This window comes from Pocillopora verrucosa, chromosome 7, assembly GCF_036669915.1.
Source record: "Pocillopora verrucosa isolate sample1 chromosome 7, ASM3666991v2, whole genome shotgun sequence".
Classification (NCBI taxonomy): domain Eukaryota; kingdom Metazoa; phylum Cnidaria; class Anthozoa; order Scleractinia; family Pocilloporidae; genus Pocillopora; species Pocillopora verrucosa.
Window position 1 is genome coordinate 11,510,284 of NC_089318.1, and position 22,046 is coordinate 11,532,329.

At 39.7% G+C, this 22,046-nt stretch overlaps 4 protein-coding genes across 9 annotated transcripts in view; 2 read left to right on the plus strand and 2 right to left on the minus strand.

Annotated features, from left to right (window-relative positions):
• The first annotated feature begins 2,652 nt into the window (after positions 1-2,652).
• On the plus strand, positions 2,653-10,001 carry LOC131792952 (pleckstrin homology domain-containing family A member 1). Its single transcript, XM_059110368.2, has 6 exons — positions 2,653-2,775; positions 3,222-3,323; positions 4,452-4,589; positions 5,701-5,784; positions 7,411-7,546; positions 9,283-10,001. Exons 1-6 carry the CDS (start codon positions 2,755-2,757, stop codon positions 9,360-9,362), a joined length of 561 nt encoding a protein of 186 aa, XP_058966351.1. The 5' UTR covers positions 2,653-2,754; the 3' UTR covers positions 9,363-10,001.
• A 4,394-nt stretch (positions 10,002-14,395) lies between these two features.
• On the plus strand, positions 14,396-17,901 carry LOC131792953 (uncharacterized). 2 transcript variants are annotated; one of them, XM_059110369.2, is made up of 3 exons: positions 14,396-14,728; positions 15,410-16,787; positions 17,283-17,901. In XM_059110369.2, the coding sequence occupies exons 2-3, from the start codon at positions 16,577-16,579 to the stop codon at positions 17,633-17,635; spliced, it is 564 nt and encodes a 187-aa protein (XP_058966352.1). In that variant the 5' UTR covers positions 14,396-14,728; positions 15,410-16,576; the 3' UTR covers positions 17,636-17,901. The 2 variants fall into 2 exon arrangements, with proteins under 2 accessions (XP_058966352.1, XP_066025566.1); XM_066169469.1 differs by lacking the exon at positions 14,396-14,728 and having other exon boundaries at positions 15,450-16,417; positions 16,533-16,787.
• Positions 17,902-18,124: 223 nt separating this feature from the next.
• On the minus strand, positions 18,125-19,689 carry LOC136282504 (uncharacterized). Its single transcript, XM_066170142.1, has 2 exons — positions 19,379-19,689; positions 18,125-18,704 (listed from the first exon to the last, which is right to left on the minus strand). Exons 1-2 carry the CDS (start codon positions 19,687-19,689, stop codon positions 18,125-18,127), a joined length of 891 nt encoding a protein of 296 aa, XP_066026239.1.
• Positions 19,690-20,852: 1,163 nt separating this feature from the next.
• LOC131792934 (tRNA (32-2'-O)-methyltransferase regulator THADA) overlaps positions 20,853-22,046 on the minus strand; it is a 49,688-nt gene continuing 48,494 nt past the window's right edge. For all 5 annotated transcript variants that reach the window (XM_059110343.2, XM_059110342.2, XM_066170155.1 and 2 more), the window contains one exon: positions 20,853-21,683. In XM_059110343.2, coding sequence (XP_058966326.2) covers positions 21,594-21,683 — 90 coding nt within the window. In that variant the 3' untranslated portion in view covers positions 20,853-21,593. The remainder of the gene's footprint in view (positions 21,684-22,046) is intronic.

The window sequence follows — 22,046 nt, forward strand, 5'->3', positions numbered from 1 at the left end:
TTATGAATTTTAGGTAAGCCATAAAAACGTGGACATAAGCCGTCACTACTGTATAACATTTTGTACGTAGAGTCACTAATTTTACCAGCTTTTTTCAAATCAAGCAACATTTTGTTTAACTTTCTTTGAGTTTTACCGGTAGGATCAGAGTTTAAGACAGCATACGTACTCTTGTCATTAAGTAGAGACAAAGCTTTGTCGTGATCTTGCTGTTTGTCCATAACCACAACACAATTACCCTTGTCAGCAGATAATACGAGCCTGTCCGGATCCTTTTTGAGAGCTATGAGCGCATTGAAAATCCTTTTGAATGTTTTTGGGAGGAGGTTTAGCACGTCTGAGTATGCCACTTACTTCTGCTCTTACCAGATGCCTACGATCGTCGTTGAGTTTAGAGATACTCTCCTCAACAGCGGCGACAATTTCGGCAGTCGGTATTTTGCGAGGAGCAATAGCAAAACTTCAGACCCTTTTCTAAACCACTCCGTTCCAGCGCGGATAACTCCTTGGAGGAAAGTTTCATGACCCATTTATCTTTCAGAGATGAGCCTGAATTAACAGGAGACCTCTTACTGAGCAAGTGACGGAGTTTTCGGTCGTGTTTCTCTCTCTGTTTGGTAAACGTCTGCAGTTCTTTCGAACTGCAGACTGACTCCTCGACCCAGGAAGTTTCGGAGTTGTTAATCAAAGCAGAGAGTTCACTGAGTGAACGAGAGAATAACGCACGCAAACGCAGTATGGAACTGTGACATTCATCTATTCGTAGCTTAAGAAAAGAAAAACCAGTACGGACCATGAGCTTGTATCCTTTCGAGCACCCCGTAAAGGAGGCCGAAATCTCAAACTCGATGGAAGCACATGGTTTCCTTTACAACAGTGATTGAAATACAAATGACAGCGATACTTAGCAATGCGGACTCTGATGTTCACGAGCCGGTTGACCCTTGTAATAACAGTTTGACCATACTTTTCTCGCAAATAAAATATATTAAAGTTCACACGGCAACCAGGTGGACGATCAGACATAGTTTGATGCTACTCTGGTTTGCAGATTTAATGAATGTAACCGAAGAAGTTACAATTCATAGACCCAACGTTTCGACACTCCTGTCTAGTGCCTTCATCAGGGGTGATCTAAACGCTGCAACAAGCATGAAAAGGATAGACATCTGCCCTTTCTTGATTTAAATGTGTCCAGAGGGGTTCAGGGCAATTTAGAGACAAGTGTCTACCGTAAACCTACCTACACCGACAAATATCTCGCCTTCGATTCTCACCACCCTATTTGCCCTAAAAAGTCTGCGGCCAAAACTTTACTTAGGAGGGCTGACTGTCTACCATCTTCACTCGATTCGAAGGCCGAGGAGAGGAAATATGTTTCCAATGTCCTAAAGGCAAATGGCTATACAAAAACTTTTCTCCATAACTGCCAAAAACCAGTTACAAATAGTAACGCTCTTGATGAAAGGGAACCAGCGACTGGTTTTGCTGTTATTCCTTACATACAGGGTGTTACGGAACCCATCAAGAGAATTTTGATTAGCCACAACGTTAAAGTTGCTCAAAAACCTTTTCAGATTTTGGGGCATATTTTCGCCAAACCTAAGGATCCTGTCACGAAAGAACAATGAACCGACCCCATTTATTCTATTCCTTGCAATGACTGTGACAACGAGTGCATCGGACAGACCAAACGTCAGTTTGGTACACGGTTAAAAGAGCACCAAAAAGCGGTTTTCCTTTGCAAAAAGGAAAATTCAGCTTTATCGGAGCATACATGCCTAACTAACCATACAATTGGGTGGAATAATTCTAAAATTATCACCACTAATCGGCGTTACCACCAGCGCCTTTGTTTGGAGGCTTGGCATATTAACTCCGCGCACGCTCCCTTAAATCGTGACGATGGCGGTTTGCTTCCTGACGCCTATTTACGCCTCGTCAGAAAAAAGGCCGCCAATTAGTGATCATATAAAAGAAACTCTTGTTGCAGCGTTTAGATCACCCCTGATGAAGGCACTAGACAGGAGTGTCGAAACGTTGGGTCTATGAATTGTAACTTCTTCGGTTACATTCATTAAATCTGCAAACCAGAGTAGCATAAAATTATGTCTGAGTATTAAATTTGTTTTCCCGCTGACCACTCGTATTTCGGTCATTTCTTCATCCCCCGCTCGTCGCTCGTGATGTAGTAACTCCCGTTGCAGTTAGTCGAGGTTATAATTTACAGCTTTATTAATGAACAAGAACTTGTATTTATAAACACGTTTTTTGTATGTTCAAAAATCCAGATTTCCTCTCTGAAACAAAAAACTTTTTCACTTAGACGTGAAAAGCAAGACCGTGTCTCGTGACGACCTTGTTCCTTCAGCGAGGACATTCCCTTCCTAAAGAGATGTTGTCTCCTCAGAAAGTCACGCAGCATCTTCTCAGCTTTTCTTGCGGGGTGTTGCGTGACGTTCCAAAGAGTCCTACCAGACGGGAGAACGACTGCACTACCAAAATTACATGAAGCGTTTTTGAAGGTGGGCTCCACTCCACATCCGAGTTTCTTTGTCCCTCAGAAATTGTGGGAATCGGAAATCACAGATGACAGACTCGTTTGCTTCAAGAGGTGTTGATCTTGTGTGACGTCGTGAGCTCCTCGGTAAGGAATCTTTGTAGTGCCCAGTACTTCATCATTACGCTCTGTCTACTGAAGCTCCACTGGCAGAAAATGGCTACGATGTAGAACGATTTAGTCACTTTGGAAAAATGAACGAGTCAAAACCAACGGTGAGCATAAGAAACTCTTTAAGCTTCCTCGATGGGATAGCCGAAAATGTTATAGAGATTTTACAAATTACATTAGTTTACTCAAACCTGAATCCCTTAATTTTTATCTTGAATGGTTGACAATGAAGAAAACTGCCATCGTAATATTTCAAGTCGACAAGAAATGCTGATATGCGAACATGTACTCTTGGTATCTTGGTGTTTGAAACCGCACCATGTGTCTCTAAAACACAAAATAGCAATAATGCAGTATTGCTAAAGCTGCAGTATTGCCAAAGCGATCTCCAGAACATGCACTTCCTCCATCAAAAAAGTTGTTATTGTTAGCTATTAATAACAGTGATTAAGTCATCACAATTAAGATTGTGAGTTGTTTAAATGATCTATTAACAACTTTCAAATATCAAATCCATTTACATAAAATTTGTAATTTTTCACCTTTGCAGAAAGAAGGAGAGCTCAGAAAATATAAGAATGTATGGTCTGGCTGGGGAACAAGATACTTTAAATTAGAAAGAATGTATCTACATTATTTTGAGTCTAAATATGTGAGTACCTTGAATTATTCAGTTTTCTGTTATGGTATGGAAACCTTTGGTTGTTAATTTTATATTGTTGATAATGAATTATCAGTTTCCCAGTATGGCCAATGAACAAGAATCAATTTTGACTATTTTTGATGAATATTAATTTTATCTGTTATTAAATACAGTGTCAATCAACAGTTTTAAAAATTGTAAATTGTTGAAAGGTGATTGAGGGCTTGAATTTTCACTTGAATTTCAAATAATTTTACCAATTTTTTATGTCTGGGCTTGGTCAATCTATGTGCTAGAACTATATTTGATGCAGAATATCATTATTGTTGTTCCCTCTCTCTGGCATTAATGAGCTCTTTTCAATTATTTTATTAGTATTTTTACTTTTTATAAGGGTGGTACAGGGGAAGAGGTTTCTGGCAAGGTTCATGGCAGCAAAAACAGTAAATCAAAGTTCAGAGATCAGCGTCTTCATTTTTTGCAATATGATAAAAATGAAAAGGGAAAGAAGAGAAATTTGGCAGAGAAGACTGAATCAAAAAAGGCATCTCCTTTTCTTGTGAGTTTTCTGATATGCTTACTGGGTGAAAGATTGACTTACTTGTTTACCAATGTGAGGATTGAAGCCCCTTGATCCAGTTTCATTTGGAAATTGAACTGCAGACTGGTCAAGACATCATTATGGTCCCATGAAGTTTGAGATATTGTTATGATAATGAAATGGAAACAAATTTCCCTGTTTTACTATCTGAACTCTTGGGACAGGATATTTAGTGGGCAGAAAAATAATGTTCCCTTACCTTGATGGGACAAGCGACACTTTGTTTAGAATTAAATGGCAGTCATGCTGATGACAGCACTGCTTGCATTTCATGTCATCAAAGTGGCTACACGAGAGACGGCTGAACAATCTCAAACAACCTCAATTCTAAGTGTTGAATATCTAGTGGGTCTTATCTTTACGTAAATTGCTTTCAGATCTGTGCCATGTATTGAAAAATTATACCATTTGCCTTGAATAGAGCTCTGTGATGCAGTTTGAGGCTGTGTTTATCAGCTTTATAATTCACCAACCCGTTACATCAAGCAGTATTCCTGAGAGACTTAAACACAACCTTTGTTGATTCCACCCAACAGGCTCCAACCCCTGTCAATACAGTTACAAGAGGAGATATTGATAAAGTAAAGTTATCAGATTCATTTCCAGACAAAAAAAATGTTTTTGAGGTTCACACAAAGTCAGGGATAGTTTGGTACCTTCAGTGTGCCACACCGGTAGGCATTCATTGTTATTACTGTCACCATCATTATCGTCATTATAAAATATCTTTAAATCTCCTGCTATGAAAATTTTACATCAATGGCCACATGTGGATCAGATTGTGTCTTAAGTTTTGTGACTTTTTGTCACCACTAGAAGACAAATTCGTATGGACTGTTTATTGTATCAACATTAGTGATATATTTAAATCAAAGGCAGTTCGAAAATACATTTCAAAAGCATTGAACGCAGAGATTACTGAACCTAAACATAGCTCTCTAATATGCGTGAAGAGGGTAAGTTGTAGGCAAAAGTGTAACCCCTAAACTTCTGAGGACTCTTAGGAAAATGGTAACTGCTAGTTTGGATTAAAGTCAAACGTGTAAATCAAGTGAGGCCAGGTATGCTACGATGATTCAGTTTGCCGAGCTTTCGCCGATCTACGGCATCATCACATTCCCTGATGATGCCGTAGATTGGCGAAAGCCCGGAAAACTAAATTTTCGTAGCATACCTGGCCTCATGAATGAAGGCGGTAAGTTTCTAAAGAAACTGTGGTGCGGCGTCTGTGTGAGAGTAGAGCAGGTAATTTTATTGTTAACAACTGAGTTGAAAACGTAAATTGGCCACCGTAAAGAGGAAAAAAGCTGACGTTTCGAGCGTTAACCCTTCGTCAAGGCGATTGGATGGAACCTGGCCTCTCTTGATTCACACTGGCACGTCTGACTTTATGATACCATGCTACTCAAGGACAACATCCAACGCTTGCTAAAAGTTTGGATTATTTTTCACACACCCATGGCAGCTTAGACAGTTAACTTTTCCAAGAAAAAGATCAACTGGAACGTGAATCATTTTCTCTTTGTTCTAATTTTAGGTTTTAATTGAGATAATCTCTATCATGTTTTTGTTCTAATTTTGATACTATTTAGATTGTAAGGCTAAGAATACATAACAGTTTCGAAGTTTTGTTAATTTTTTTAGAGATGATGTGGTGTTTGCTTTAGTTTTTGCTATGTTAGGGTATGTGCCTCTCGTACCTGTGTAATGTCTCCCAACCTTAGGTATGTTTAGCTAACATATACTCTTAAACTACTTTGAGTTAATGGTTGATACTTTTATCAGGAGGAGATGTGGTCTTGGATGACAGCTTTAATGCCACAGCATACTGAGTGCACAAAAGAGGACAAAGAGAATCAAGGCCAGCAGGTGAGTGTGTGCTTGGCAGATTTCACTCGAATCGAAAAATATGATATTTTGATCCCTGTTAGAGGCGCGGTAGTTTGGTAGGCGCTGAACTTCAGATTGATAGATCAAGTTTCAAGCCCCGACCGGTTCGCTGTGATGTGGTCTCGCACCTCTCCCCAAATCGAATGTGTACTGGTAACCTTTCAGGAATTTTGATGAATTACTGAGTGTTTATTCGATATTAAATTATTTAGTCAAAGGACGGTGCGAAAAAAAAATTTTTGCGGACCTTAAAAAAAATAGAGTGATTGCTTTTAGACTCCTCCACGTGTCATCACTCTACTTTAGTCTCTTTGGCCGCTACCAAAAGAATTTCGAGAGGTTAGTTGCGGTACTCAATGTCATGCTAAAGTCATACTAAAGAATTCCCAGTCTTTTGGTGTCGAGATAATTTAATTCTCTCTTTTTCATTAATGGAAAGTAGATATATTGAGAGGGAAGGCTCTTATCGTGGAAAGAGGCTTTTTAGGGTCTAAGAGAAATCGGAGCCTTTTGTTTCGTGACAGATTTGAAAAATCATGTGTCTACTTTTTTTGTGGTGAGCTGACTAGCATTTGATCCTAACTTGCAGAAGAAACCATTGAGGCTTACTTCTAGTCAAGTCGGTTCTTAAGCAGAAGAGAGAATTATCAGAAGGCGATAAGGAGCCAACCTGGCACCGATCAACTGAAAAGCGGATTACTTCGGCGAATAATCAACTTAAAATTACTTTAAACGATTCAGAGACTGGAAATATCTTTTCGCAGCCTCCACTAATTTCATTCAAACGCGATAAAAAACATAGGCAACTTTTTGGTCAGAAGTCCATTTCAAAGTAATGACCAGTCTGGAACTTATGCGCTCGCTCAGGATGTAAAACCCGTCCTTTCATTCATAAAGTAAAGAACATGTCGCAACCCAAGATATCCATCAAAATTACTGATCACGTGCACCTCCGCCAATGTCATCTACTGCATAACTTGCGCTTACTGCAAGAAGTCGTAAGTGAATATGAAAGCGATCTTCGCAGTAACGAACACTACTTGAGTAGTAGTGAGTACAATGGTGAAACAGGAAGACGACTAGGTGACCGATTCCGAGAACACCTTCGCGACGTAGAAAGACACGATAATAACACATCCAAATCAGTCGCTAGACACTTTAATCTCCCTAATCATTTTAAGTAGCATATGACAGTTAGCGGTCTTTCACTAAATCTCAGTGGTTCGGAAAGCCGCAACATTCTAGAACGAAAATTTATCTTTCTTAATCCCCACGGTATCAACAAACACTTTTCATTCAACCAATTTATTCTTGTTTTTCTCTCTACCATGTTCCCACCAATGGCGTAGCTCCATATTCTACGAATAAACACACACTACCCACAATTCCTCCATTCGCTCTGACGAAGGGCTATCGCTCGAAACGTCAGCTTCGAAACTCTTAATGGTGGCCAATTAACGTTATCACCTCATTTGATAATACAGAATTACCTTTTTATACTCTCCCACCGACGCAGCACTACAGTTTCTTCAGAAACTTTACCCCTTTATCAATTTTCCTAGATCATACTGTATGTTCTAATATTGGCACGTGAAATGATTTCAGACTGCAGAGCCAGTGGAGCCGACAGCCCCTCCAGTGTCACGGCCTCCCCATCAAGGCCCTTACACCGGACCACTGCCTCATATTTACCCCGATTTGTATGGCCCAGGTTCGCCTTATCACGATCTAAGTGTTCATGGTAAGATATCTCACTTTCTTAGACCGCAAATACAGCGAATGCAAGTCAAATCAGACGATCTTTGCCATCATATCGGATTCGCTCATAGCCATGATGTAAAACATTATAAGCTATCTGTGTACGCTGTAGTTATACTATTCACATTATGACCAAGACCCTCTCAACTGAATTAGGCCCCTAAGCGAATTACGGTTAGATCGCGCCATAGTTAGATCGCTCCCAGTTAGATCGCTCCAACCAAAAGTTAGATCGCTCTATCAAATAAGTGACTTCGCTCCCAACATAAGTTACTTCGCTCCATGTAGAAAACTAAGGTAGACGTAGCAAATGTAACGAGTCTAAATTGATAGTTCACTAAATGGCGTGCATATCTTATCATATCTTTGTATAGGTAATCAGATGATTTCGAGTGCAATTTGCAATAAATAAACACGAGTAAGTTTTTAAAGACTAACAAATTTACACGAGCCCCACGGGCTCGTGCAATTTGTGGTCTTTGAAAAAATTAACAAGTGCTTATTTATTCCGAATTGCACGAGAAAAATCATGTGATTACTTATTAATAATATGAATGAAAAAATATGAGATAGCTCATCATAATTATGCAGAAGCAAAGCGCGCGCATCAAGAGCAAAAATAATTTGTTCAAACCGTGCGTTCGGTCAAAACAACCGTGTACGATCAAAACAAAAATATACAATGATGTTTTCACATCTTTGAGGTGCAAAAAATTTCAAAGTCCGGTTAAACAATTCAAGGAATTGTTCAGTCTCTGTCACTTTCGATGAAATGGAATCGTCGTTTCCGAGGTTTAACCATGTATGTTTTTAATTTCGGCGTAGGATCGCTCGAGGAAAGTGTTAAGCTGAGTCGGCTCGTAATTCTCGATTTCCTTAACAATTCCCTTCTCTGAACACCATTTTTTCCAAACCGACAACCAAAAAGCAGTGCTTTTTACAGTATTTTCGTTGTTGGAGCTGTTTTTCAGTTGCTGTATTGTTGTTTTGGTGGCGAAATAAAACCTACTTGAAACGCCGGCCATTGTTTCGCTCGCAAATTTTCAGCGTATTTGAATGTTGCGACATCCAAGGATCGCATTTGATTCGCTATCTGTGAGTCTCTTTGATTTTTGACGAATCAGAATGTCTGGTTTGTTACTTCTTTGCACTGCACTAACCCTCTTCTGAACTGAATTACCTAAAAACTGCATTTATCTTAACCAATCAGAACTGAGTAATTTTTTCATGTATCTTCTTAGAATTCTATTTATCAGATTATAAAGTTATAATTTATTCCACGATAATTTATTCCATCATCGCTATACATCATACATCGGTAGCTCGGTGACTAATCTGAAGGACTGAGTGAATACGATGTACTCGAATCGTCGCAAGACACATCATCACCTATAAACTTTAAAGATCATTGGTATTCAATACTTCACTTAATAACATGGAGCGGATTAACTTATTTTGGTAGCGAAGTAACTTACTTGATGGAGCGATCTAACTTTCGAGTTGAGCGATCTAAATAGGAGCGATCTAAATAGGAGCGATCTAAATAGGAGCGATCTAACCGTGGTGCGATCTAACCGGGTACCCCTAAGCTTACGTTGTTTTGAAACTATCATTTTGGTACTAATTCTTTCTCGATTGAAGTTGAAGTCTGTTGTTTTACAAGATGTGCTGGTGAACCTTAATTTAAGTAAGGTAATTTAAGTAATTTCATGACTGCAGGTGGAACAGAACACAGCCCGCCACCCTCTTATGAGGAGACTTTACGTTCTTCGCCTAGCTTTCTGGAAAAGTCAAGTTAAAACGGGGTTTTCTAATGCGGATTAGAATGATTAACGCCTCCAGATGTCCATATTTTCACAAACACCCGAGTACATTTGTCATTAATTGCTCATTGTCTTAGTCAAGAAGAAGCCGCTTTTCCGGGTAACTTGACTCGCAGTTTTGGTACGCCGTACGTTGAATTTTTTCTACAGCGTCGTAAAGTGCGTCGCAAACTTGCGGTAATTATTGATGATCGAAGACGGACCTGATTTTACTCTATCCAATAGTTGCTGCTCTCCGTAAACTATACACTAGGCCTGTTCAATTTAGACGGTATTATACTGGCAAATTGCTTTGACATTATCAGACAACAACAGTGGAGGAAAAAAACATCTGACTCGATTGTGGATGGATCACAGTTAAGTGATCTGAAGCTTTCTTTATGAAGTTTAGATTGCTAAAAGGTCGTGTTCACATCAACTTGATTTTACGGAGGGGGGGTGGGTGGGGCTATTGAGATCCACAGTGCGAGTCAGTTATGGGGTAAATTACTAGCTTTATTGAATTAGATATTGATTTCCCATGTTGAAACCCTAAAACTATTAAGAATTAAAACTAAAGCATACCTCAAATAAAACTACGTTTTTTAAAAGCAAGCGCCATTATCATACCTTTTGTTTCTATTTTTAAGTTTCTTTTTCGTTGATGAGCCGTTCAGGTCTAAAAGTGTTTAACTTAAACTGACTTATGCTATTGTCCAACTACGCTCATTATTGCATATCAAGCTGAAAAAGGCTGAAAAATCCTAATCACGCTGTTAACATTGCTAACAATACAGTGATAAGAAAACAAACTTTATGTGGTACATTTTGATTGACGGCAGACTCCTTCCCTACATATGCCTTTTCCCACGAGGGAGTCATTCCAGTGTTACAGAGATCTTTTTCTTTACAGCACTTTGTCTCGCACCACGAACCGTCCACAGAAGTCTGCGTGGTCTGTCTACACCTTTCTTGTGGACACCATCTAGGGCTATAACAAGCCTTGATAAAGTTATGCCGTTGTTGCCCCTTCCGTTGAAATATTCGGTGAGCCATGTAACAAACTTTTGGAGGTTTGCACTCATCGGTCTCTATGGCGTGTTTGTTGCAGTCCTCCCATGACAAATGAGAAAAACACTGATAACAACGGAAGCACAGCGAGTCTGTAAAAAAAAAAAATCAATGTTAAGGCTCTAATCAACTTTTGAAGAACGCATTCTTGTTTATCAACTATCGGTTAAAATTTGAGTGGCAAGTACTTTTTACTGCTCACCAGCTCTTTCAGAATTATTATAGCAGCAGAGTTTATATATGTATTTGTTGTTCCACTTTTACGCCATTTTACCATATTAAGTCATCTGGACGCGCAAAATATGCTACGGTATTACAGTTTGAAGCAGGGCAAAAATACAGACAGAAAGCGGGGCAACAAACTAGCCTCAGTGAACGATCCAAACTTATATTTTTTCTTCTTTTAGGCTTGTCTTTTTGAGCAACGAACTATTAAGTCCATCAGGTTTTTTTTTGTTATAAAGAACACCTAAATTGTCTCCTTTGTGTTCTTGTCATCTTTTGCCGACGCCTTATGCGATCGATACGATACTCAGAGAAAGCTGTAGCCAAAATGCTAGAGAATGAACTAGTAGTGAAATAATAAATCCCATATGGTTTATCTTAAATGACGAACAAAGTTTTAGCTGTATGGCAGACGAAATCAAATAATGTTTGCAGATCTATCCTTATTCTTCGTTCTTTGGTTTCGAACTTTGACGTGTTCTATGTTCTTATTGTATCCTCCGGCCACTGGACGTCGTATAATTTGGCTCCTTTGTAGAATTTGTTTGCATCACGCGATAAGTTTAAAGTCCTTGAGGTTATTGATGTTGGAACATGTCTGATGATGGAAGGAGAGTGGTTTGTAATTAGTGTTGATGTACAATAGATTTTGCTCTGCATTTCCATTTTCAATAACTTCAGGGTAAGTGGAACAATTTACGTGCGTTAAATCATTTATAAGCGTATTTGAGAACAACGTTTTAAGGTCGTTTCACTTTACCTATGCAAAGGAAAACATTAACTTTAAAGACGGAGAGATGTAATTCGAATTTCACGCGCTAAATTTTTTTTCTGTGCAACAGGGGAAATGTATGCCATTTGTATATTTTCACTTTTGTTTCAAAATTGTTTGTCTGATTCTTCTTGCATCCCCATTGGCTCGTTCATAAAGGAGATGGCGTGAACAAGAGAGGCCATCCGTGACGTCGAGATAACTATCAGTGACAATAAAGCAATTCACAGGTGCAACGAGAAATCTAACACGTCTAAGCTATTTTTGGATACACTAACTCAAACTTGATGGTGAGCTGGAGTGGAGATTTGATGTACTGTCGAACCTCGATTATCCGGACTCGTTGGGACAAGACGAAATAGTCCGAATAATCGAGGGTCCGGATAATCGAAATATGAATATATAAGCCAATCAGACCTCATTAGATTGTTCTTCATTGGTTACGACACATGCGAGCGCTGCTTTTGCCTTTTCAAAGCGAAACAAACTCACCTTTACCTCACTTTTCAACGCTGTACTTTTAAAAGGACTATGGCGACGGATCTCGATCATGACTAATCATCATCCTTATATCATCCCGTGGCATCATGCATGTTGGGTTGAGAACCACGAGATAAAGAACATATTGAAGAATCAGACATAGTTTGAAGCTACACTGGTTTGCAGATTTAATGAATGTAACCGAAGAAGTTACAATTCATAGACCCAACGTTTCGACACTCCTGTCTAGTGCCTTCATCAGGGGTGATCTAAACGCTGCAACAAGAGGTCCTTTTATATGATCACTAATTAGCGGCCTTTTTTCTGACGAGGTGTAAATAGGCGTCAGGAAGCAGACCGCCATCGTCACGATTTAAAGGAGCGTGGGCGGAGTTTATGTGCCAAGCCTCCAAACAAAGGCGCTGGTGGTAACGCCGATTAGTAGTGATAATTTTAGAATTATCCCACCCAATTGTATGGTTGGTTAGGCAAGTATGCTCCGATAAAGCTGAATTTTCCTTTTGCAAAGAAAAACCGCTTTTTGGTGCTCTTTTAACCGTGTACCAAACTGGCGTTTGGTCTGTCCGATGTATTCGTTATCACAGTCATTGCAAGGAATAGAATAAATGGCGTCGGTTCGTTGTTCTTTCGTGACAGGATCCTTAGGTTTGGCGAAAATATGCCCCAAAGTCTGAAAAGGTTTTTGAGCAACTTTAACGTTGTGGCTATTCAAAATTCTCTTGATGGGTTCAGTAACACCCTGTATGTAAGGAATAACAGCAAAACCAGTCGCTGGTTCCCTTTCATCAAGAGCGTTACTATTTGTAACTGGTTTTTGGCAGTTACGGAGAAAAGTTTTTGTATAGCCATTTGCCTTTAGGACATTGGAAACATATTTCCTCTCCTCAGCCTTCGAATCGAGTGATGATGGTAGACAATCAGCCCTCCTAAGTAAAGTTTTGGCTACAGACTTTTTATGGCAAATAGGATGGTGAGAATCGAAAGCGAGGTATTTGTCGGTGTGGGTGGGTTTACGATAGACACTTGTCTCTAAATTACCCTGAACCCCTCTAGACACATTTAAATCAAGAAAGGGCAAATGTCTATCCTTTTCACGTTCAAGGGTGAATTGGATCGACGGCTCTACTGAATTCAAATGCGACAAGAGGCGCTCCGCTTCATTTCCGGATACCGCAGAAATAACATCATCGACATATCGTTTCCAGACAAAGGGTTTAACCGGTGAAGTGGCTAAGGCCCTTTGTTCAACGTCTTCCATTACCATGTTAGCAATGACAGCAGAAACAGGCGAACCCATAGCTGTACCAAAAACTTGTTGATAGTATGTGCCGTTATATGTAAATTGCGTGGTTTTGAGGCAAAAAGACAGCAGATGAATAATATCCTCCACAGGCAAAGAAGTTCTTTGTCCTAGGGAAACATCTTCTCTGAGTCTTTCCTCCGCAACCTTAACGGCAAAGATCAACTGGGATTTTAGTGAAGAGCGAAACAACGTCGAAAGATACTAATTCTTCACAAGCGTCAAGAGTTTTATCTCTTATGAAATCCGTAAATTCGCAGGAATTTTTGACAGTGTAATCAGTATTCCCAACAACAGGCGACAAAATTCAATGAATTTTGGGGCATATTTTCGCCAAACCTAAGGATCCTGTCACGAAAGAACAACGAACCGACGCCATTTATTCTATTCCTTGCAATGACTGTGATAACGAATACATCGGACAGACCAAACGCCAGTTTGGTACACGGTTAAAAGAGCACCAAAAAGCGGTTTTTCTTTGCAAAAAGGAAAATTCAGCTTTATCGGAGCATACTTGCCTAACCAACCATACAATTGGGTGGGATAATTCTAAAATTATCACTACTAATCGGCGTTACCACCAGCGCCTTTGTTTGGAGGCTTGGCACATAAACTCCGCCCACGCTCCTTTAAATCGTGACGATGGCGGTCTGCTTCCTGACGCCTATTTACACCTCGTCAGAAAAAAGGCCGCTAATTAGTGATCATATAAAAGGACCTCTTGTTGCAGCGTTTAGATCACCCCTGATGAAGGCACTAGACAGGAGTGTCGAAACGTTGGGTCTATGAATTGTAACTTCTTCGGTTACATTCATTAAATCTGCAAACCAGTGTAGCTTCAAACTATGTCTGATTGTCCACCTGGTTGCCGTGTGAACTTTAATATATATTGAAGAATGTTATGTTTCCAATAAAAGAGAAGTTTCCATAGGCAACCAACAAAGGTTGAACAAGCCGCTCTTCGTCATTGCAGGCTTCGAGTTCGTTTTGCCGCCGAGTTTAGCATCGTTTTAGTCAAAGACCAGCTGAGCTACACAGCATTGAAATGAGCTAAATTGACTTTGAGGCCGAACTTTCCAAAATACTGAGAATGTTCCGAAGTGGCTGACGTATGAAGAGATAAGAATCTGAACCGTACATCAAACTTCCGTCGCACATCTCATAATGCTGAACCTGAAAAACGCAACCAATTAGATGAATTTCTTTGAAAATGGCAACCTTGTTGGTAAATGGTTCGTTGTTGCAGTTGAACTCATAATTCACCGTGTGGGAAATTATTTCTGTAATTGAGTGCCAGCTCTTCGATTTAGCTGTGGAGTAACTGTGAGTGAAACAGCGAATGATTCTGAGTTATTTAAGGCGAAAGAAAAAAGTTCGAGGGAGGTTCAAATTCGCAAGGAGTCAAATCTTGAAAGCTAGGTTACACTGGTGAACTCAAGTTTGCTTTAACAATCTTGTGTGGCTGTGCAACAGTTAAAGCGAAGAAAATATGAGGTAATTGTGCAGTGCTTAGTCACCGTATGCCTTAAATGCATTCATGTATTTTTTTCCACTCTCTGTTAGTCTTACTTGAAAGATAAATTCAAATCATGCTAAAAGCTAATTCCTTGCGTAAAGGTCTCAGTTGGGTGTTGGCAACGTGTTTCGAAATATTTCTCAAAAATCCTTTGTCAAAGGGAGCGTCTGCAGGTTCTATTGTTCAATTGTTTTATTGGATTATTCTATTTCTATGTCTATGTCTATCGCAATAGACACTCTTATAGACCGACATGTTGCTTTTACTTCCTGAGGGACTGGTGGGTCAAACTTAGACTGATCTTTTCTCCGTGCGGTAACATAAAAAGATCTGATAAATACGTAAGCCTCTCACCTTAAAGAGCTTTATTCGCGCCATTGTGAATAATAACCCATCTACATTTTCAAAACAGCATCAACTTTAGACACGTGATAGTCATCTAGTAGATTGACTGAAATAGTATACCTGCTACCCGCTATACCTCCTTACTTACCTGAAGCAAAGCATGTAATTATGAGAGGCAGTAACACAGATTTCATCTTGTTCCTATTGCTGGCTCGTCCTTGAACTATCTATGCACTAGAACAGATGCATGTGCACTTCATGGGAGACAATGTCAAAATGATATTTTACGCGTCCTTTCAATTTTTCTTCTTCAGGAACACGTGGTCTCGCTTTGTAATGGACCACGCGTCATATTTGAAAGGACGCTTGGTCTAATGTGATCGCCTCAAACAATGGTCAGGTGATAGGCACGAAACAAGGTCACCTCGTGTAGATCTGATACATATAAGTTAAAAATCATCGGTCCCAGGATGGACCCCTGTGGAACGCCATACTGAGATGACTGGTACGAGGGTTTCCTATCGTCGATCTGCACGAACTGGGAGCGGCCAGATAGATAGCTCAATAGCCACTTGAGAAAGGGTTTTCAGAAACCGAGCTTGTAGAACTTCACGATGGTCGCGCTAAAGGATATGGTGTCAAAAGAAGGACTAAGCATGCGCTCGGAATTATAGATCACACCTACAAGAGCCCTACTATACTTATTGCGGCCAGGCACCTCTATCCATAGGTTTTCAAGTTCTGGGTGGGCATTTTCGATGTCACGACGGCGCTTATAATTGATATTTTCCTTAATATGAACACCGACGCCACCTCCCCTTATACCTTCCCTGTTCCGGAATTCCATAACAAAGTCAGGGATAGAAACATAGTCCAATAACTGCGGTTGATCTCTAAGCCAGATTTCGCTCAATGCTACAATGTCCAGTGGATATGAATTAACAGTGAGTAAAAGCTAATTAAATGTCGAAACCATGGACTGAGTATTACGATACATTATTTTTAACTGGCCTGAGTTAGAGCAGAGCGGATGAATATCAAGACCAGGATCAAGAGACCAATACTCTCGGACCAAGTCGGTAGGTAGTCCGAGCACGGGTAAAAAAGGTCACCGAGCCATTATTTTGGATTTCCAGTACAATGTAAAGAGGTATCCGAGCCGTGCCTCCATTTTTACCAAACATTTGTTACATTGCGCATGAGTTGAACAACGTACCTTTCTTGGTCCGAAGAAACAATAGCTTTTAACTTAGACAACGCGAAGACACCTAAAGAAAAACGATCAGGGTACTCTGTCGTCCAAGTGCAACTTGAAAATAGAGGTAAGATTTTCTTCATTAGGGTGTGGTTGTTGTCGTTGTTGTTATAGGTGCTGTGCTGTTCATAAAGTTAGAAATGTCTGTATGAAGTAAAAACTTTCATTTTTATTCATTTCAGGAATAAAGTACAATGTGGATTCAATAATAAACAAATGGAAGAAGATGAAGAAACAGTTCAAGAAAGAAGTGGATAAATTTACAAGTAGTGGGACTGGTCGAAGGGAAAAATGGCGATATTTCGACGATATGCAGGCCATCTGCGGGCATCGAGACAACATTACACCAACAGTTTTGCTGGAATCCTCAAAGGATAATGACCATTCTGATCATTCAGAGGGTGAATCTACTTGTGATACTGAAAGTTGCGAAATTGGTAAGAATGTCAGTATGTGGTTTGTTTTCCGTTATGGAAACATTGGACGGTCGGTCATGTATTTTTTTAATTCCCCTACCTTATTTTTAATTAGGATGTGCATACTAGACTGACTCAGTTCCGGTACATATGAAGCATATGAAGCATGGTTCAGGCAATAAATTGAAGGACAGAGATCAAGTTTAGTTAGTACATGGAATCTACGTACGTTTGATGCGTTTATGTGAGTCATTTGTAACGGAAACGCTTTTTAATAGGCCAGTACAAACGTTAGGTCACAGGTACAGGTCATTGTTTTACCCATACTGAAATAAACTTTAAAAGGCCTCCTATAGCTAGGCCTTAACTCTACACCTGATTACAATGATTTTTAAGACGGTGTTTAGGGTTAGGGTTGTTTCAGTATGGGTAAAACAATAATCTGTACCTGTGACCTGCTTTTTTTACCAATTATCTTTAAATAACCATAATGCTGTTGTTTGTTATTTTTGTAAGATCTGTGGAGCAATTCGACCTTTGAAAGTGGCATAGTTGATGAACAGCAGACTATTGAAGGTCAAAGCACTAAGGTACAGGTGGACCTGAAAGACCTTGAGAAAGACCCAGGACAAGAAGGGAAAAAGGCCCTTAAAAGAGATGCAGAAACCTTGAGTACTTCAAGAAAGCCAAAGAAAACTAAGTTAGAAAAGTCCCTTAAACTGTTGTTTGATAGCTTTAAGGAAGCAACTGAAATGGAGATGAAACAGCAGCAGAAGATTGAAGAAGAGCGCCATAAGAGAGAAATGGAATTTCAGTGGAAGTTAAGGCAACTGGAAATGAAACGAAGACGAAAAGAAAGGCAGCACTAGTTGTCAGTTTTATAGTTACTCTCTTGGCAGGCTCCCATGGCGGCATTTCCTGTCAGTCAAAATTTTAGCTAGAGCTATCAAAATGATGGTTTTGGCTTCTCTACACCCAGTAACAGGTCTAGTGTTGACACTAGCAGTAGCAGCGGCAGCTTTGATGAACCCCAAGCTACTTACAGTTGTAAGCCCAAAGAACACTGTTGATATTTCGAAATAATGCTGGCTGTAGTCTTCTTGCTTATGCCACTGAAATAAAAGTAGTTGTTGTTCTTATGTCTATGAACTTTACTGAGCATGGTAAGCAATGCAGGTAAACTTTATTAATGAAAAAGCAACAGGATTGTCAAAAGTCAGTTTCATAATCCAGTCTCAATTTACATTTGGCCAAGGTATAATAAACTATAACACAACAAACACTCAAAGACTGGTGTTTAACACTCAAAGAGTGTTCATACAAAAACAATCATTAGATGATATTAAATATTTTAACTTTCAATTGCTATCAGCTCCTGAACCGATTTGTGTTCCTTCCTCTGTCATAAAAAAGTTGGCCAATATGTTGCGGGTATCTGATGCATCAGCTCTCTCTCGGGCATTCATTCTGAATGGCACATCTCCATCTTCTGGCTGGGGGTAGGACCTGTCTTGAGCTTGTTCAAACCATTCGTTGAGCAGTGGATCTCTTCTCAGCTCAAATTTATTATGTAATATACATGAGGCGGCCACTAGATGAATAACATCCTCAACCTTCATGTCAATGCGCTTTGAAAATCTAGGAAAACGACCTTTCCAACGTCCGAATGTGTCTTCAACGGTCATTCTGGGACGACTGAGGCGGTAATTGAGACGTCGATGCTTTCTTGGGGTGTTCTGATTTTCCAGAAATGGCTTCAGCAACCAAGGTAACAAAGAATATGCTGGATCGCCAAGTATACATGGATGGATATCCTGGCCTAGTATGGTCTCTTTGAAATCAGGAAAGAGGGCACCATCATTCCCCAGTTTATATGTTTCGGAATTCGACAACACATGTGCGTCATGCACGCTTCCGGACCAGCCAACTACAATGTCCCTAAATTAATAATATACATGGAAAAATTACTCAGTTCTGATTGATTAAGATAAATGCAGTTTTCAGGTAATTCAGTGCAGAAGAGAGTTAATTCAGTGCAGAAGAGGGTTAATTCAGTGCAAAGAAAGAAACAAATCAGACATTCTGATTGGTCAATAATCAAAGAAACTCACAGATAGCCAATCAAATGCGAGCCTTGGATGGCGCAACAAAATTTGAAAATTTGAAAATTTGCGAGCGAAACAATGGCCGGCGTTTTAAGTAGGTTTTCTTTCGCCACCGCAGCTGAAAAACAGCTTAAACAACGAAAACACTATAAAAAGCACTGCTTTTTGGTTGTCAGTTTGGAAAAAGTGGTGTTTAGAGAAGGGAATTGCCAAGGAAATCGAAAATTACGAGCCGACCCAGCTTAACACTTTGCTCGAGCGATCCAACGCCGAAATTAAAAAAAGTCATAGTTAAACCTCGGAAAAGACGTTTCCATTTCATCGAAAGTGCTTCGGACACAGACTGAACTATTCCTTAGACTGTTTAGTCGGACTTTGAACTTTCTTGCACCTTAAAGATGTGAAGATATCACTGCCTATTATTGTTTTGTTAGTCTTTAAAAAAATTTACTCGTGCTTATTTATTCCAAATTGCACTCGAAATCATGTGATTACTTATAAAAGTACCGTGAGTCCACTAAAGCCTGCATGATAATACTGTGATAAGACTTTCGATTTACGTAGTCCGTGTGGTTTTGTGAGGGGACCTTTATCGGGACATGAGTTCCATCTATGGCTCCCGCACACATGGGGAAGCCCCATTTTTCTTTATAAGTTGCCATCACTTGTTTCAAGTCGTCTCCTTTCGGTATGGTGATATATCTTGATTTTAACCTTTTAACGATGGCCTGGCAGACCTCTTTTACGCAAAGGCTAACAAAGGATCGTGATACTCCAAACAAATTAGCCACGGAACGGTATTCTGCGGTGGATGCCATGAAATAAATTGTCAAAGCCACTCGCTGAAATGTGGGAATCGCTTTCCGTAATTTCGAATCTGTGCGAGTAATATCATCTTCCAATTCATTTACAATGTAAAGAACGGTTCCTTTAGACAAGTGGAAGTGTTCATGCCACTGCTTTTCTGAGAACTCATTTTAAGCCATTGCGATCCAGGCATCAGTTCTGGGTCCGACCCAAAGAGTTCGATCTCTCGGAGGATTCACGATAGCCAATGCTATCATCAACATCATCAATTTCTTGCGTTTTCCTTTTGGTATCCGACGTTTCTTTATTAAGCTCTCGAATTCGCCCTGTTCACCACGGCGCAATCTCGAAAGGACAAGCATGGCACTGACAGTCGCCATGTTGGAAATTGTTCATTCTGAGATCTTTTTGTCGCTGACCAAGACCCACAAGGGCTCAGCAAATGGGACTAAAGTTACCCGTGCCAGTTACTTTGATAAACAGAAAAGAGCACGGATAAAAAGTTAAATGTAAACGCCTTTGGCCCGTGCTACTTTTTAGTCGAGCCGTGCTACTTCGTTTGCCGAGCCGTGCTGAATTTCTTTAGTGTAAATGGAGCTTTAGTGTCCCGAGGGAAACAGCTAGTTTTGCTTCCTGATAGTCCTGATGTTTCCCGAGACGAAGTCTCGGGAAATATCAGAATACGAGGGAAAACAAAACTAACTAGTTTCCCGAGGGACCATATATTGGGTGCTTGGTTACATATTTAGACTTTCCCTCAAACAATCATATGGCAAAAACATGCTGTTGTATTCGGTGCGCGGGCAACAACTGCACAATTGTATACCGGTTGGGATACATTTGAATTTGATCAGGGATTGATCATTCCTCGGCCAAGAATCAACCAATCACAGTGCTCGTTTTGCTAAGTGAAAGTTTTGGTATATAACAATTGTATTTGTTTGAGCAACCTAGCAACCATCCGAAATACGTGACACCAAAGAATTATATTGCGAAAGAGCACTTTGCAAATGAAGATACCTCTCCAATGATATCATCTTTCTCTTGTGGACAAGAATTGAAGCAGACATCCCTGTGCATAGACAATTTTTGAACCGTTATAGGGCAGGCACCCCTCTGACAAACAGTTCAATAGAATCCATACTCTTTTGATATACACACCCATGAAATGGAATCTGAGCATAACTGTTCTTTAATAGGCACTTTTAATTTTTTCTTTTAATGGATAAAGACAATCCAGAGTTCTAATCGAGTAATTGCAAATCCCTTCTAGATTTACGCATCAAAATGACCCTTCTTATTTATTTTTTTTACAACACCAGTTCTTTAAGTAGATGAGAGTCATATACAGTGCAGCGTTTTGTATCTTCTAAATACCACTAGTAAGGATTACCATTTGCTCCTGTATCCGGAATGTTCAATATCCTCTAACTAAAGAACGCCAAAAACAGTGATGCGGTGATATGGTTACGGGCTCTCGTGTTTGTTATCCCTTTGAGAAGATATAACAAATCGAAATCATGCACGAGATGAAATTACAAAACAAATTAGGATTCTGAATAATTGTTCTACCAAGCAGTAGTTCCCAGAGACGTCGTTGCTCTACACTCCTTTACTTTTCCCTCATTCGAGCCAGTCACAAACAAATTACTCAGTGAAATTGATCTTCGGAGATCATTAAAGGATTGAATCGCCTGGATTTACTTTCTTGATCTTAATGCGAAAAATCTGATCAGCCAGTAACCGGAAAGAAATGTGATCGGGCAACGCTACTCCACACCAAGCCTCGTACTTGTATTGTAGATAGAAACAGAGGACACAGTGCTATCAGGTAAAACTACGATTTACTACGAGCCAAAATTCAAGTTAGGAAAAGTAACGATGGGATGAAAACGGTTCCGTAACATAAGATTTACTATGACAAGTCACTATCCATTGGTTTTCGTACAATTATTAACAAGTCGCTGGCACATTTTGTGAGCCATGGGTGAACCGCATCCTTCACCTAACAAAACAAAAGCAGTCATAAAAATAAAAATATTGTGTGATATTCCCGAATTGACAAATTTTACGTCCAATATGATTTAAAGTCTTATTTGAAATATAATTCAAAATAACTGAGTTTTTTGCTGTTGTTAAAGAAGAAGGAATGTATTTAAGTCGCACCAGAGAACACTTAACACAGAAGCCTCCATTTGACGCGAAAAGACGCCCGTATTTTTTCCCTTGGACATTATCAGTTCCGGGAAGTGAACAGCTTCCGGAAAGCGAAGCTCTAAGAAACTAATCAACTCTCGAAACAAACAATGTCCAAGGACAAATATGCGACCTCATATTGCGTGCCAATAATTGTATATAAGATGTGTAC

Excerpts from the sequence above, each read along its gene's own strand:
- LOC131792952 (XM_059110368.2), top strand. The coding sequence starts at position 2,755 with ATGAACGAGTCAAAACCAACG. Across the intron at positions 3,324-4,451 it reads ATTATTTTGAGTCTAAATAT|GCTCCAACCCCTGTCAATAC; the intron begins GTGAGTACCTTG and ends TCCACCCAACAG. Across the intron at positions 5,785-7,410 it reads AAGAGAATCAAGGCCAGCAG|ACTGCAGAGCCAGTGGAGCC; the intron begins GTGAGTGTGTGC and ends AAATGATTTCAG.
- LOC131792953 (XM_059110369.2), top strand. The coding sequence starts at position 16,577 with ATGAAGAAACAGTTCAAGAAAGAAGTGGATAAATTTACAAGTAGTGGG. Across the intron at positions 16,788-17,282 it reads TACTGAAAGTTGCGAAATTG|ATCTGTGGAGCAATTCGACC; the intron begins GTAAGAATGTCA and ends TATTTTTGTAAG.
- LOC136282504 (XM_066170142.1), bottom strand. The coding sequence starts at position 19,689 with ATGGCATCCACCGCAGAATACCGTTCCGTGGCTAATTTGTTTGGAGTA. Across the intron at positions 18,705-19,378 it reads CAGGCTTTAGTGGACTCACG|GGACATTGTAGTTGGCTGGT; the intron begins GTACTTTTATAA and ends TTATTAATTTAG.